The sequence below is a fragment of the Rhipicephalus sanguineus genome, chromosome 1, assembly GCF_013339695.2.
Source record: "Rhipicephalus sanguineus isolate Rsan-2018 chromosome 1, BIME_Rsan_1.4, whole genome shotgun sequence".
NCBI classification, from domain to species: domain Eukaryota; kingdom Metazoa; phylum Arthropoda; class Arachnida; order Ixodida; family Ixodidae; genus Rhipicephalus; species Rhipicephalus sanguineus.
In genome coordinates, this window is record NC_051176.1 from 267,688,815 (window position 1) to 267,706,583 (window position 17,769).

At 42.2% G+C, this 17,769-nt stretch overlaps 1 protein-coding gene across 1 annotated transcript; it reads left to right on the top strand.

Annotated features, from left to right (window-relative positions):
- The first annotated feature begins 2,708 nt into the window (after positions 1-2,708).
- Positions 2,709-16,526, top strand: LOC119378924 (ubiquitin-conjugating enzyme E2-24 kDa). The gene is made up of 6 exons (XM_037648007.2): positions 2,709-2,825; positions 3,213-3,341; positions 3,547-3,597; positions 9,284-9,416; positions 12,289-12,436; positions 15,144-16,526. Exons 2-6 carry the CDS (start codon positions 3,310-3,312, stop codon positions 15,239-15,241), a joined length of 462 nt encoding a protein of 153 aa, XP_037503935.1. The 5' UTR covers positions 2,709-2,825; positions 3,213-3,309; the 3' UTR covers positions 15,242-16,526.
- The last annotated feature ends 1,243 nt before the right edge of the window (positions 16,527-17,769 follow it).

Genomic DNA, 17,769 nt, shown 5'->3' on the forward strand with positions numbered 1-17,769 from the left:
CGCCGTCGCGTCTCCCGTATCATTCAATAGATGGCGCTGTCCCATAGATAGAAAAAAATAAACAAAATAAAATAAATTAAAATAAAATAAAAAATAAAAATAATAAATAAATAATAAATAAATAATAAAAAACATAAAAATAGAAAAATAAAAAAAGAAGAAAAGAAGAAAAAAGGAAAAATAATCAAAGCGGCGTATCGCTTTGATTACTGCTGGGCGAAACCACTGAACATTTCACGGTGTAACCATGATTGCTTGGAGCTTCGCCCAAGCTCTTCATCATTCACCCGTGGATATGCTGTAATTTTTTTTTTCACTTACGTAAAATGATGTCCTGCGCACTATGCGACATGACAGGCAGTGCGCATTAAATGTGACTGCGCGGTCTACTCTGCCATCATGCTGCATACAGCGATGGCACGACAAGCATCATGCAAGCGACATTTATTTTTAGAAAATAACGGGGGATTATAGCAGAGCACACGGTGCCCTATTTAGTCCCTGCAATCTTGTGTTCACAATTAATTTTGTGTACATATAAACGCAGCCAACTTTTTAAAATGACGTCGAAGTCCCAGTCTGGAAATATTTTTTATGTGAGCATGGTGATCTATAGTCGGGTACAACTTTAGAAAAAAAGCGGCATTTGCACCTCAAAGGCGGATGCACACGCGCTTCCACCAATGGGCGCGCGCTCTAGACTGACGTCACGAGCCGGACGGCCGGTGCCTCCGCTCAAGGAGAAGAAGCGGGACTATTTCTTTGCCGCGGAGGCAATCGGCTGCCGCGCTTCGGTCATATGGGCGGGGCCTCTCCTTTTTTCTAAAGTAGTACCCGACTATAGCTAGAAACCAAACATGGCTAACCGGATCTTCGCTATCCTAAAAATAAGTACAAGCTCCACCCCCAGAACTGCGACGCGCCTGCCATTCACCTGCTCAAAAGATTCGTGTTAGGTTGTTTTCGTTGCAACCATAAGTGCTTTTTTTGCTGCTAATGTAAATGTTACATATATTAGTAAATAAAAGTTCGTCGTCCCTACCTAAAATGTTACGTTTCCCCGAGCAGTGCTCTCAGAATGTTTGCTGAAATTTGCCAGGAAGTTCAAGTTTTCGACCGAAAACCAGCGACACGAACGTGTGTCTGTATGAGAAAACGACCCGCCTGAAATACGCGCACGATGCTTGACATCGCAGAAATGCGCAAATGCAATTGGATGGGGCACCTGTGCGAATTTTCTCAGGGTGGGACGGTGGGACAGCAACGGCTGTGGGCGGAGCTTACATCTATTCTTAGGTTGTAACAGACTATATAGTTCGATGAGATATGACTTAAGATGACTCTTTGAGGGCCTAGTTGGTGCATAATGATAAAAAGTTATCAAATTTACTGAGCGCAAGAAGAGACGCAGCACACAAGGAAGATACACAAGGGAAAGTAGCGCCCGTCCCTTGTGTATTCTCCTTGTGCGTTGCGTCTTTTTTTTCGCTCGTAACTTTTTGTCATTGGTTCGATGAGGTTTGAGGTTCCTGCCCAATTGCGATGATTGGATTGCTGCAGCAGTCCAATTCTGCCTAGAATGACAAATATACGCAGAATATTTTCGCCACTTACTTGCTGTAAAACCGACGTAAATTTTACAACTATGTATGCTGTTACGTACAAGTTGGAGAAAACGGGCTAAACGACCAGTGTTGTGCAACATGTTTCAAAATGTATTTGCGAAAAGTTGCTAAGTACTGTCCGAAAAAAGTATTTGAGCAGAGTACGAAATACCGAATTCACAATAGCATCAATAACCTGAGTAGAGTACAGAATACTCGGCAAAAGTATTTTGTTACATTGAAGATGCTCCCAAAATATTTCTAGTGTAATTCGAGAATAAATTGTACGAATTGATCTACTGTCTGTCAGAAAGCTTTATTGATACCCAAGGTGAATTGTTAATTCCCGAGCTGCTCGTCCGAGAGCTTGCCTCCGCTTTTATTAAAAAAAAAAACGTGGCTTCCAATGCCCGCTCCACGGATGCAAGCGACGGTTGTATTATACAGCAGGAAAAATTCGTTAAGCGCGGGGTATTTTAAGACAGCTGGGACTTCCCTTGTCTCGTTTTCAATGGAACATGGTGAGATGAAACCCTGTTGTCTTTGACAGGCGCTGATTCCGTGAAGGAGGAAAAGTCACCCTGCTCTGCTGCAGAGCGCTCTTTTTTGTTTTTTTTTTCGTTGTCTCGCTGTGGTGAACTTGTCTGCGTGTGTTGGGGGTCCCGTTTATTTTGTGCGTCCGGTCGTTTTGACACTGTGGGACGTAATGGTGGCGAGGGCCTTGTCAGGTTTCTGTGTGCGGAAACCTGGCCGAGTTTCCGTCCATGCCGCCTGCGTTGGTCCCGTGCTCTTTTGCTAAGGGATTAGGTTTTTCTTCCAAGTATTTGGAATACTGAGTTCAAGATGCTCTGAAATGTACTTAAGATAGAGTAACTACAGTAAAGTATTTAAGATATGCACAAGTCTGGCACGTGCTTTGTGTATCAGCGCGCGAGCACCACTCGATGACCACTCTCATTTGAGTTTCGCGCCACGCTTCCTGCATTCTTACCTCCACGAACATTAAATTCACAGATTGGCAGGTCACTAAAGGGAGCAGAAATGAATTTTATTATTCATAAAGGAAAACCAACTGCGCAGCCACTATCAGGAAGCCGTGGTGCAGCCGCGACAGAGTCTCTGAGGGAGTGCTGTCGTTGCGTGGAACAGCGTGCACTACCTGACACAACAGGGGCGCAGCGTTCGCCGTTCTGCTGTTCGTCGGTGGAAGTCCGTCATTCTGTAAGTCGGGATTTCTTTTTGTTTAATTTTGTGCGTGTAGAACATTAAAGGAAATAACTTACAGCTGCGTTCTCATTACTGGAAACGCTTTGCGAAGAGCGTACATAGCGTTGTCGTGTCTTTTTACGATGGGTATGGATTGGCCGGAGAAGTTTATGCTCCATTCAGGTCTTTGTTAGGACTGAGGTACTTCTCATCGGTCTAATTCATGTTTATGTGTAGTCCGTGGTCTTATTCTCGGCGTAGGCTGTAGAGCCTGCTCATTCCAATAGCATCTTTCTCAGAGCATTGCCGTATAGCTTGGCCTCCTGGAGGCTCATGGTTTGGAGTGAATCTCTCGCGATTATATGCCACTGTGAGAGTGATATGTCCGGTGTTCGAACACAGGCCGGACCATCAAGACCAGTCTTCCACTACTAGAAGGAACCCGTCAGCGACAAACGAGTGTCCAGAGGATCCAAAGGCACATAAATCAAACCTAAGGATGTCGAAGGCTCTAAGCACAAGTGCCAAGAGGTGAGTGGGCCAAATGTCCTTAGGACTAAGGCGGCACCCACGTCGCGACGAACTTGGGTTTCATAAGTCGCTTTTATTTTTATTTATTTTAATTTTCTTTGCTGAGCATTGTTGGACTTTGCCGTGTGGCCACATTGTAAATTTTTACTTCATGAGCTTGAATGGGCTGCCTGCTAAATGTTTGTTTCGCTGTTTCTTTCCTCAGGATCCAAAAGGAGCTTGCGGAAATAACATTGGACCCACCGCCTAATTGCAGGTTATTTCTCGTCTTTCTAATCAATATTCGAAATAACTAATGTGAAACACGATGTTTGTTACCGATGGCTAACGAAAGGGCACACCGCGCTCGTAGCACATTCGAACGTGCTCGAGTTGACGTAGATTGAGCGCTGCTGCGCCTTAACTTCATGCATGTTCGACTCGGTACCTGGGAAACTGCGCCGCGTGACTGCATTGGAAAAGTTTGGCTGAAGATAAGTTTTAATGAGGTTGAAACTGTCTGTGTAAGAGGGACATTGGGTTAAGCTGAAAGGGGTTTGTTGAGCTGCTTTTAGCGTACACCCACAACCTACAAAGTTGTTCACTGCTGTTAAAATGAAGGCTGCTGTCATCTAAAGTCGTCGTCAAAGCTTGCCTGTGCTCTCTGTGTGGAACCTCATCACAGAATTATGATTGTGTGTGTTTTCATAAAGCAATTGTTTAATTGCAGTGGTTAACGTCTAAGCTTATATTGTTTGTTTCGATTCCATATTCATTAAATATGTAAGTGTATACTCATTATGCAAGTCCTGGCTGGCTGTACCAGCCTTCTTGGTTGTTGAATATACAATGGATTATAGCCATGTAATTTCAGTAACATACCATCACTTTAATTGGGTGTGCATGGATTCATGGCATTTCACTTTCATTCTGCACCAATCATTTAATCATTATGCATGTTTCAATCATTATGCCACTTCACTCGGAAACACGCAGAGCCATTATTTTTTTCCTGCATTTTCGTACTTTGTTACCTTCATATGTCCAAGCCATTTGTCAAGCTATCTTGTGTTTCAAGCTCAGAAGAATCAACCACTCTCATTTTATCGTGGACCTTTTACAAGCAATTAAGCCATGTCTGTGGAGGGTCTGGATTCTAAACATTTAGGCTATTATACTTCGACTATTTGAGTTGCTTTGTTGACAGAGTGAGTAAAGGAATTCTGGCATGTGCTGATAAGAGAAATGGGGGTTGTAGTAAGCTCATTGCAGAAGTTAAATATTCGTCAGATACTTTCACCAAGGATCCTGGTATAAATTTGATAAACAATTAGATATGTGATGATTCCTATGTAGGACCTCCTTGCCTCTTTGTTATTGGAGTCCGTGAATTAGTAAGTGGTTAGCAGTGTGCAAAAAAGATGGCGCTACTGGCCATGATACCACAGGACACTTCCTGAGTGCAGCCAAGTGCCTTGAGAGACAACCCAAATGCCGAAATCGCTATGGCATTGCTACTCCGATGAAAAAAAAAATGAACATATGTATTATAATCTGCTATGAATGTGACATAAACATTTATGACTATTAGTCAGTGTTGCACTGTGAAGACTTGGGTTCCATTAAAATGCGTCGAATCAACAGCTGAATACACATATTTCGTGTTTGTCTTTAATGTAACTGCAGTGAACTGTGCATGCATTCATAATAAATCTTAGAGCGTCACCCATCGAAACGCATTTTCGGATGTTTTGGCAAGCTTTCTTTGTAGTGCATGAAGCATTATGAAATAACCTTAATCAAATGCAGTTTTGTTGATGTGTAAAACACCGCTGAGGGTGGAAAACTTAATTGTTGTTTTTGTTTTTTTTTTTTTTTTTCATCCAAATGACTTGATTTTGTGACCTGCTTGTTGCTTATGTGTCTCAGGAGTCTATCAGCTTGTTGTATGCTCAGAAGAACGGGTGGTTGCAAGAGACAGTGAAAACAACCGATAAATTTTTAATGCCACTGAAAAACAATACGATAGACAGAATGCTTGTGCACAACCACTGTTGTGATTGATTACATAGTAGTGAGACGGCAGGAGCTGTCTGCTGTTCTGAGAAAAAACAACATATATGCAATCTGCTGTCACTCCATCATAACAAGCACATGCACGGACTTTGTAGAGTATGTGTTTATCACAACCTGGCTAAATTAAAGTTGTATAAATTATCCCTGGCACTAATGTTCAATTTGCAAATTTCATTTGCATGTTCAGACTTCATGTGGTCTTGTCTAACAAAAAAAGTCTCATTTCTCTGCTTGATCTCTTTTAGTGTTCAGCTTCGCAAAATATGTAGGGGGATTTTACAGCATTGGCACTGACATTCTTTGGGCTAGAAAACAGTTGAAATAACTCTGTTGCTAAGCATGTGGTCATATATTTAATTATAGGCTGCATTGCAGTAAGTCCTAATGCAGAAACTCCTATGTATGTGTATGTGCATGTGCACAGGTGACCTCTATAAGGAGTCCTACTTAGAATTCATTCCGTTATTGTGGTGCTTATTTTATACTACCTTATGTAGTTAAAACATCAAAGTCCCTTCTTTTTAATCCAGTCTTTAAAATAGGTGTGTTGACTACTGGAATATTTTAGCAAAAAACCTTGCTATTTGACTGTAACCAAGACATCTATCAATGATACATGTTTATGCTTTTTTTAAATACATGTCTGTGTTTTACTGTTGAGTTTTAGAGCTACTTGTTCGCTGCAACTTCCTCTTTTGTGTGAAATGCACATTTTTTGTTTAACTCAATTTCAGACCTGATTCTCTTCATTGTAAGTGAGGTTTTTTTGGTTCCGACCATGATTTCCTTCTGTACTCTTTAGAGTCTAGCAAGTTTCCTAATTTAAAAATTTTGCATGGCTACATTAAACTGCTTATTGGTGTTAATTTAAGCACAAGGTATCATACTTTTTTTATTGATGTTAGTGATGTCACTAAGGTGTGACCGCTGCTGCAACCTGGATGGTACAGCACCACTTGTGTGGGCATGTGTGTGTGTTGACAGTATGCTAATGATGAGAATTATGGGCCTATTGCATTTTCTGGCCTTTATTTAGTGTAAGAGGCTGTGTTGAAGCGTGAAATAGTAAAATATGTTTGGAACTTGCAGTGCCTATGCACTGGTTCAAGTACACATGCATTCATGTCGCAGTGTACCATATGTTCACTGCGACATGGATTATCCATCCACATCTCCCGTTTGAACATTCTGCATGGCTGTCTTGCCCCCTGCAAGCAGCTGGGTACAAGAAGAAGTTGTGTTCACTAGAATAATGCAAATTTTCCGTAGTTATTAGCTGTGGTTAAATTATACAATGAGAGCTGAATACATTGGATGATTTTTACAAGGGAATCTGTGATACTGGAGCCTGCAGCAATATTAAGTAGATTATTTCAGTGAAATGGCTCACAGAAAAAGGGATCACTTGAGGAAAAATGTCTCTTGTGGTATGATGAATTGCTTTGCATTGATTAACTCTAATTTGAGATTGAATTTGAGTTCATTCAGATAATTAGATAGTGGTATTTCATTGTGACCATTGTGTAAGCAATAAGTTAATTTTTAGTCTAGAAATGATTATTCATTGTGAAAGTAGTCGCAAGTTTGCCCTCATAAGCAAGCCTGAAGCACATTCATAGAATGCCCTAAAGGGACACCAAAGAGAAAAGTTAGTTTTCTCATATTACTAAGCTATGATTTCACAATACCGAAAGTACCACAATTATTGTGAGAAGGTGAGAAAGTGAGGAAATGCACAAAAAGAAAATACACGTGGCACCGCCGCCTTGAAGTTGAGCTTGCTGTGACATCATAGATTTTGATGGCATCTGCTAAGGCCTACATAATCATTTGTTGCTAAACATTATTTAGATTGTGTTCTAAGGGACACATAACAAGTGCCAGAAAATTTCATTGAAGCAGTGGGGCCAAAATACGCTAAAAGACTTTGTAGTTCGTAACATCACATTGATGTTAATGCACTGAAGTTTCAGCGCAACATTCAAACATGAAACTTTGACCTTCATTTCCTCTTGTAGTAATTGTCCTATGATGCTGAAATTAATGGCAATAGAGTTGTCATAAAGTAATTGAGCTGCCCAAACTGGTTTAATGTTTCACTTTAATGTCTGCATATGTAAATCTGATAATTTTTGTAAGCATTCTACTTCAAGCATTTTTTATTGGAACTTCAGGTTACTTTGACTTACTCCATGCATGGTCTTGATATTGTTTTATAAGTATACTCCCAATCCTGGTGCCTTTGTTCCGAAGAAAGGGCTAGAGAAGGGTGGTGGCTTTCTGGGCATAGCTTTCTACTGCTTATCACAAGGTCGTGGTTTCTAATCCGAGGTCTCTTTCAATGGGAGTAACTGTGAAAATACTTGTATACCTTGCTTTGGGTGCACGTTAAGGAACTCTTGTTCTCAAAGTTAATCCAGAGCACACCACCATGGCATCTCTAATAGCCCACTGTGCAGCTTTGGGGTGTTAAACACTGCCGCAGTTAAATTTTGCCATTGCATATACTGGACGTTTCCGCTATAGCTTACTGATTAAACGTTTTGTTTGCAAATATATTCCATGACAGATGCTTTGAAAAATAAAGCAGAATGTTGAATCTGGGAAATTTGTAGCATGTATTTACACTGACATAAGTAATGGTACTTTGCAAATCTTCTTAAACGTGGTCAGGGAACACTGAAAATCAATTGGACTCCACTTAACGTGTGAGCCAAACGTAGCACTGCACGCAGCAGGGTAGTTAGTTTCATTTCAAAGGCAGCCAGAAATTTTCCTCCGCTCGGCAAACGTCGAAAACACTGAAGTATGCATTTCGGTTGTCTGCTTAGTGTTGTTTTCTCCTGTGTTCACGCGAGGCTGCACTGGGTGCACTATACCCGTGCTATTTCAAACACTACGTGCCTGAGTTGGTCACTTGTCTCATACTGAAATCACTATGACAGTACTTAACCAATGCACACGGTTGTTTCCAAAACTACCAGTACATTTGCCAGCTCATGCTTGCTCTCTCCTACACACCTCACAAGCTAGGCACCTTAGCAGACAACGCTTTGAGTTTAGCCAATTGAAACTCCTTCAAAATGCGCTATATGTATTTGGTAACTATCCTTTGGTCAAGCCGATGCACAACAAAGCTGGTGCACACTAGGCAGGCTCGTAGCCAGGGGGGAGGGGTAGTCCCCCCTCCCCGAAATTTTGATGAATGGAGGGGGGGGGGTTACCGAAAATAAATAATGAAAATAGGTGTTTTTCTGACAAAGTCAAGGCCTTCAGCAAGTGGGTCCCTCCCGAAAAAGATTTCTGGCTACGGGCCTGGCACTAGGTTGTGCTTCTTGTGCTGTGTAGGTGTTGCAGCTGCCATAGGGTGCTGCCACCCGCTGGTGCGGAGCTCATCTGTGCCAGAAATGTTTGAACACAAAGAATAACAAAGGCCAGGACACATGCTTACTTAGTTTCATACCCTCTTGTCATCCTTCCCTGTGTAGCTTTCAGCGCCTTGTCAGGATGATAGAAGCGAGGAAGCACTTGGAACCTGCGACAAGTCCCTGTAACTCCGCTTACACTTCACGGATTTGAGAAAGCTTTTGCAACAAGAGATGCATGAGGCAGTGAGATGATTTGATGCATACTTGGATAGGTGGTTTAAGATTTACACTTAGTGCAAGTTGTCTGAAATTTCAGGGTTTTGCCTGCAGTAGTCTCATTACTCCTGTAAGTTCAGTGCAATTTCACCTTGTCATTGAACAGGTCTTCAAATATGTGCCATAAATTACGAGTTATTTTGTTGTGCTTGGTCATGCTTTGTGCTTGTAATGTAGCATTGTTGCTGTTGTCATTCTTTATGAAACCACCGAGTACCTTTGCTGTGTCTTTTTTTCTAATAGTGCGGGACCGAAGGGAGATAACCTCTATGAATGGGTATCAACCATTCTTGGCCCCCCAGGATCAGTGTATGAAGGTGGAGTTTTCTTCTTGGACATACATTTCAGCCCAGAGTATCCTTTCAAACCACCAAAGGTAATCCTGTTATGTTGCATGTTACCTCTTCTCTTGTACTGTTTAGTGACTCTTACTGGGTTCAGCAGTGGCAGAAATTGTGAATTGTGCTGTCTCATACAGCAGGATCTCAGATGCAGACTTAGCCAGCACAAAGTCCAGTACTCACTTGACTTCACTTCATCCAGCTTTGATATGACAAATTATTTACCAATATCGCTATTATCACCAACATCGAATCACTATCGGAATTTATGGCACAAGTAGAAAAAATGTGCTTGCGTAAGAGCACCTATGTCACCAAAATAGATTTCTTCATTTCATCTTCTACAAACTTTCCCATTTACGACAACTTGTTCCTTCGCTATGCTCAATGCTAGAAGTTTAATCTTATTTACCCTAGTTTTATTACCAGCCCCTAGCAACACCTGTAGTATTGTTATTCTCTTTGGCCACTTCTTGCGAAGCCTCATGCTCCATCTTATTTTTCATTCTTTATCATTTCCCTTGAACCTAGCATGTATTACGTGTTTTTGTATAAATTCCACTGAATATACCGTTCTTTAACCAGCATTTTCTTTGCCTTACTGTATACTGTATATATCGTGTTTCTTGTTTTTGTTTTTCTCTGTAACCCACATATGCTGTAATTACGCTACAAATGTAAGTGTTTGTTTCTCTGACTTGTTTTGCTTTAGATTTTTTTTCCCCTATTTTTCATTGCTTGTACTGAAAATCATTGTACTGCCCAACTGCCACGCTCTCGAATGAGAGTAGCAGTATTGTAAATAAATAAATAAATATGAACTGAAATTGTAATGGAAAATGCTTCTTTAAAAATTGCGGACCTTTTTAATGCAGACAAATTAACCATGACAAAATAAGGAAGTTGTGCAGTATAATTCTTTTTTAGGCCATTGGTGACTCATTTCGAGGTGACCAGCATAAAGTGCTCTAATATCTGTGATGAGCAATGTTTAAACTGATGTGTTGCCACTGCTCATGAAGAGAAACACTATGCACACCTCTATGATTGCTTGGTGTAGTGTGCCATGTTTCCTATTTGTGTACACAGTGTATGGTTTTTAGAGTGCAAGCCAGCCTCAGCATTAAAATCATATGCAACTTTGAACCTATTGAATGCCAGCCCTTTACCAGTACCAGAACGCATAGAATCTGGGGTCATGCATTATAGATAGGGGACAACTTTAGTTCTCAGTAGTTTGATGTCAGACCAACTTCAGACTTAGCCCCCCGCCCTTTTTGTTTTGAGACATGGCTACACAAGTGCGTATTAATTTGCCCATGCATCAGTTTCCAGCACAAGATGGTACATTGCCTTTAAGCATTTCAAGAATATTGGCTGCAATGATGTTATTTCCTGCTTTACTGCATCTGCTAACAACTGCGAAGCAAACTGTGAAAGTGCGAACTGTTTCATCTCAGGGACATTTTATTTTTAATGTGGTTATTCAGGTATTTTCATTCGGAAACACGAGTTTCTTTTTTACAATGCCTGTGGTTCAGAGAACCCATTTACACTTCTGCTCCTTAGTTATTTGGTTCAACCTTCTTGAAAATTTTTCATTTGTTGAGAACATGGGTGCATTGGCATCTCTTGGTCATACATCCCAGTGTGTACAGAAAACCTTGTTTATTCAAATTTCAAGGGGATGCCTGCTGAGCTTGAATTGAATGCAAACTAATGAAAGTGATGTATGAAAGGCTGCATATGACGAAAGGAGTGGAAGTACCTCTGTAGCAACCGCCTTTTATTTTTAAAAATTTGCGATCGTTTTAAGTGCGAATGCACTTTATAAGCGACCCTGAATCCGCCGTCATCCACGCTCCTCCTCCTCTCCCCTAGCAACGGCGCGAGGAGCGAAGAGGAGCGTCTGTAGCAACGGCGCAGCGACGTCACGCCCCACGTGACTGCGCGCGCTCCGCCCTCCGCTCCGTGGCTGCGCGCGCCCCGCGCATTGCCTGTGGTGATGAAGGCCGGTGGCGAGACGCCGAACAAAAGCGTGCGAAGCGAGCCGAGCACCCTGAAGCCGATCTGGCGCGGGGACGCACGATGCGTGAGCGAGCGCGGGCCCTCGAATTCGATCGGCCGGACGCGCGCTTCAAGCGAGACTTCCTGGACCGCAGCTTCGGATATAGCTGCGCGGTGTGCGATCGACTGTGGTTCGACAACAACCTGAGCCCCATCTCGGGCGTGCGCAACGCCGCCAACAAGTTGAACGCGTTGCGGGTTCTTTGGAACGAGTTCGGAAGACAGATCATCATCATCAGTAAAAGTGCTTTGCACTTAAAAACGGCCAGACCTCCGTGGGTCGGCTGGCGCGTGCTCTCTCGCTGCCGTCTCCTTCGCTCGGCTCTGCAGTTTAGTCGCGCGCGCCCCCTCATAGCATCACCCCGTGCTTCGCACTTCCTCATACTCCCGTTCGGGGAAATGCGGGTTTTTTTCTGTTTTTGTTTCTTGTTAAGTGGTTACATCCACTGCTTGAGCTATCTGGTAACGGACCTGTTAAATAAATTCCTGTGATAGACGCACAACATGAAAGTGCATCTGTTATTTAGCTGGCTCCATGTAGTTGAATAAACAAGTAAATAAACAAAAAAAAAGCTTTGCAATATGGCGGTCAGAGTTCTCTTTCTTTTTATTCATCTTGTCCATTAAATACTCTTACCTGATGTCAGGTACTTTTTATTTTGATTCAATGCAAGGTAGCCTCAGTAGTCATTCACAAGCAAAGTGCTGTGCTCTGTATGTCTCTTATCAGAATGAAATTTCATCCAATTGATAGTGTTTTAAACTGTAGCTGCAATTGTTGATGACAGAGAGTTGCCTGGCTTAAGGTAGTTGCTCAAATCCATCGTCATCTTTCTGCAGGTTACATTTCGCACCCGCATCTATCACTGCAACATCAATAGCCAAGGAGTTATATGTCTAGATATCCTCAAGGATAACTGGAGCCCAGCCCTCACCATTTCCAAAGTTTTACTTTCAATATGCTCTCTACTCACAGATTGCAACCCAGGTAAGTAGCTCTCTGCAGTCTGCCTCATCTAGCCCAGAGTTGTAACAGGCTTAGCAGTGCTTTCATTCTGAAAACAAGGGTTCAACTTATGTCTATTTGCTGCAAATGTACAGCCTAAATTGTTCAAAAGAACAGACTCAGGCAAGTTGGTATTGTGTAACTTCTGGTGTAGCACAAACAAGCACACGAGACGACAAAATAGACGTGTATAGTCAACGTTTACTTTGTCCTCCTGAGTTGGCATTTCTGCTGCATCACAAATTAAACCTAAGTCAATCGTACTACAACTGGTTTCTTGAGGCTTGCACTCTAATCAGTGATCGACAATAGGTTTTAACTGGAATAAGTATGAAGCACAGCATCTTTTATCATTACTAACCAGATAAGTTCATTTTATGCCAACTGCATTTGCCAACTGATCTAGACTCCCATATCATTAAGCCATGACCACCAAAATTGCCCTAGAAATTTTGTATGCATAAGGCATGCATCTCATACCATTCATTCAAATGCAAGTGGTCTACCTCAGTGCATGACACACATGAAAGGCAGGAAACTATTTGTGATGTAGTTTTTATAATATGTCTTTCAGCAGTGTTGCCAACCATAGCCTGATTATCCTATGTAGAGATCGTTTGTTCATAGGACCATAGGGCTGTCCTGCCATTTTTGCTCATGTTTATTGATACGGACACTCAATGTGCTTGAGTGTAGTGCTTATCCATGCTGTACTGGGTGCAGTAGTGCTTGTGCAGCCAAATCACTGCAATTTGAATGTCAATGGAAAATCGTAGGCGTAACATCAAGAGATTGAGTGACAGAAGAATTGGTCAGTCAACAAACATGGGCAGGTGATATTGTAGTTGATTTTCAGCAAAAGGAATGGACCTTGGCCGGTCATGTAATATGTAGGACAGGCAACTGGGGGTCAGTTACAGCAATGGAATGGATGCCAAGGGTAGGGAAACGCAGCAAAGGACGGCAGTGAGTTAGATGGAGCGACAAAACGCAGTTCACCGGGATAAAATAAAATCGGCTCGCACGAGATATAGTAAATTGGAGATCATTGGGAGAGGCCTTCATCTTGCAGTGGACATAATATGCTGAGATTTATGACGATGATGGGGACAGACCTGAGTATTAAAAATGTGGCGCATTTGAAATGAGAACCACAACACGTAATGATCACCATGGTTCAAGAATGTGTGCTCTTTGCTGCTGGTGCTCGTCACACCATCGTCACTGCTAGTGCTCGCAATCATTGAGTGCGCGTTCGGGATTATTTGGGTTTGTAGGTACAGTTGGGTGCTCAGTGTGACTTGCAACACGAGAGTGCGTCGCCTCACGAGTTCAAAGACTGCCCATGGCCTCCACTAGCCCTTATTTCCATAACTAAACGATGTTCTCGCACTTGGGGATGATGCCAAATAAGAAAATATTATTTAGTTGCTGAAATGAAAACAAGTTGAAGCCATGTGCAGTCTTTCAACTCATGAGGGCACGTGCTTCCATGTTACAAGTCATATTGAGCGCGACTGTACACCACACAGCTTTTGAAAGCATGCAAGATGCATGCTGCTTTGAATACTCTGTTTACTTTCTTTTTGAAATTGCTGTGATGCCAAGCACCTAAGGGGACACTAACAGAAAAATATTTTAAGCTGTATTAATAAAATGCACTTGAATACCAAAAATGTCCCTCTTTTTGTGAGAAGGCTTGGTAAAAAAATACGCAAGAATGAAAAGTGGGTGGCCACGACACATTGAAGTTCTTGCACCAGCATGCTGTGAATGGATTTGGCAGTGTATACTGGATCTTGGTTATTTTTGTTATTAAATGTGAAGTATACATTGTATTCTAAGATAACCATCAGCAAGAATTTTTACTGAGTGTCAATGGCTCAAACATGATAAAAATATACATTCAAATCTGTGATGTCACACTGATTGGGTTTTGACTCAAAATCTAAAAATTGTAACTTTGACCTCTGTTTGGCAATTCGTTCACCAATCAATAGTATCACTAAAATTTATGAAAATGGCATTTTGAAAAAATACTCAGTTGATCTAGTGCTTGCCCCTTTTAAAGAGCAACTCTGGTTATTTTTTCAATGTCCTGTCATCTCAATAAAATTTTCATTATGTTTTCACTTAGCTTTCCTGAAAATGAATCTTAAAGATTTTTAGCCAGTTCCCGTACCATGCTTTTGAATGCAGGCCACCGACATCGTATCCTATGCCACTACCTCCCCAAGCAGGCGGCCAAAAACAAATAGCAATCCTTTCGCACTCAAATAAATTGCTACTGTCAAGTTTCCAAATGCTGGCACCATATGTTTCATCGCTGAATGACAATGCCAGTCTCTCCGTTTTCTCTCGCCATGGGTTACGGCAGGGTAGTGTTCGACATCTTCGCAGAGGTCGCATGAAGCAGCTACTTGTTTCGGTTTCAACACATCGCTTTTTGGTCATCTAAAATTATTGACTAATTGTTAAGTAGGTTGAACCATCCTACTTGTTACAGGACTGTCAGTACCATTTGAAAATGGTGATATCATAATATGATTAAAAAGATGCTGGAGTTACCCTTTAAGAAACATCCCAATCCAAGTATAAAAGGAGTCGGCAGCCATGATGATGCACTTTGGTCGTGAGACAAAAGCATCAAACTTCTGTTAGCCTGATGTGAAATGTTCTCACATTTCAGCGGACCCGCTTGTGGGAAGCATCGCCACACAGTTCATGCAGCAAAGGGAGGAACATGACCGCATTGCCCGACTGTGGACGAAGCGCTATGCTACATAAGCTTAGATAGCCAAGTAGTGGTTGCAACGACATTAATTATTGCAGTGTACACGCTCCTCCTTCCTTCCAGTTTCCACCACCAAAGTTTTTTTCGTCCTCTCATCCCTCTGCGGGGATCCACATCAGGCTTGTTGTGATGCCAGTGGTGTGTGCATGAGTCAGCCTCTGCTATGTCTTTATCATTCACCTTTTCTTTTATATATATATTATATATAAATAAGTATACATAATGCCTGGTGCATCGTGCATCTATTCTAGGGCGAAAAGAAAGTGAGATTCCTTTTGCACAAGCAACTCCGTTTGAGCATGTGTATATAGAGTTTATTTTTCGACGTTATACCCATTTTGTAACTTAATCATATGTTGGCCCCTTGTTTTTTGGCTTAATCATGATTTGTAAATTGCAATATTGTGAGGAATTGTGAAATAGTGGCTGCTTTGATATTGTGAAGCAATTGCCAAAAAAAGCAGGAAATCGTGCTGGAGAGAGCTTCCTTTAACTATGCTTGCCCCCCCCCCTTCTACAACCCATGTCCCTTTTTGTATCTACTTACGTTAGAGATTGTTTATAGCAGTGGCACTTCCCTTTTACTGGCTTACCAAAATGGTAATGGCCTAGTAGAGATTGTGTCCCTCGAATACAAGTACAGAAAGCTAGCCATTTGGCATAAGCTATGTGCGGTTCTTATGGCCATCTATTGAATTTTGTGCCTGTAATCAAGAACACCATGAACCTTACAATCCCGTGGCCAGTGTGCGTGCTGTTTGCACAGAATGAATTGTGTGTGGCACTTCCATTCTACCCCTGTATACATGCGCATGGTGTCTATTGACACGAGAGAGTGTTTTTACTGCTAAGACCGATGATTGCATGCTGAACGAGGTTTCATTCCAGTTGTAGGCACTGAAGAATGAAATGGCATAAGGAGTAAACCAGTTTTAGTGGAATAAAACGAAGTGCAACAGCCTCTTCTGTTGCTTGGATATGTGTCTGTGGTCAGTGTTGAGCTTTCTTTTCTGGTGGCTGTTGTCTCGGGGGGTGGGGGAGTTTGCTGTTCACAAGCTTTCACATAGGGAACATTGAATGGTAGCTCACATCAAGTGAGCTTTGTGTGGCAGCAAAAAAAAAAAAAGCATTTTAGGCCATTTTCATGAATTTTTTTCCCCATGTAATTGTGTAGCTACAGATGTGTCAGTTCTGTTTGCTTGTTACATAGTGATTGTGGTGTTGTGTAATTTAAATCTTCTATACAAAGTACATAAACAATAAAAAAGCGAAAATTGATATGGTGTGTGTGTTATCTTTGGATCACAATATGTTTAGTTTTATCCTATTAGTAGTGGCGGCTTCTTCATAATCATGTGCACGAGCAAGGACTTATTTTGCCATCAAGTGCTTACATAGAGGAATCGTGTCATGGTGAAAGTAATTTATGCATATTGTGCATGTACTGTACGGTCCTGACCTTTCATAAATCGCAATCATACCATCCAATTTGGTTAGAATGTTGATTATCAGTCTGGTCTTCGAGGGGAAATGATGGAACACTTGTGCTGTTCACTACCTAAACATTTTAGTGGAAAACCAGTGATGCTACCAAGGACTTCTGATTTGGAGCAATTTTTGGAGCAGCAAAATTTCCGGTTTGGAGCACTTTGAAGCAGCAAAATTTTCATCTTGGAGCACTTTGGAGCAGATAATTTTGCATCTGGGAGCACTCTGGAGCAACGAATTTTAAATCCTGGAGTGCACTACAGAAGCATATTGCATTAACATTCAAGCACCTGAATATTATTATGGGGCTCTTATGAAGGCTAAAAATATTTCGATTCATTGCAAATCTTATGGTAAAAATCATCCCAGGAGCATAGGCGTGCGCACAGGGGGGGGCAGGGGGCGGCCGCCCCCCCTAATCACCTAAGAGGGGGGCGCAAAATCTGCCCCGTACAGTGACTCTTCTAGTCACCTAAGAGGGGGAGGGGGGCACAAAATCTGCCCCATACATTGACTTAGTAGAGTGGGTGGGGGGGCGCTGCGATGAACCTTCGCAAAGAGAGAGGAAACGCCCCGCCCGTCTTTCGTAAGGAGCATGAAGGGACGCCAGGGGAGCGGAGGGGGGGGGGGGGGACAGCATCGTTCGAAGGGCGCAGTCGCTTGCGCGCGCGCTATCTCGAGGCATCAGGAGACGGCTCGTAATCTTGCTGTGTTCTCAACGCTTACTTCGCGTTTAGAGAACTCGGAGCAAGAAAACGCTTAGGTTCCTGGAGCGGCCGTATTCCCTTAAACCAGCATTTTGTTGAGTTACGCGAGATCGGATCCAAAAGAGTTCGCTGCTAGCCTTACTTAGTTTAACAATACAATTTTTTTGGTATCGCATTCATTGCTTCGCCCTTAAATGAAACTGAGTTTTTTTAACCGTTAGCTATTGAGCCCTGAAAGCGAGGGGTGGACGTGTAACATGGCGTAGCCGCTTCACTATGGGCCGTCAGCGACGGGCCCGCTACTGACAGCAGCGCATTTGCGGCTG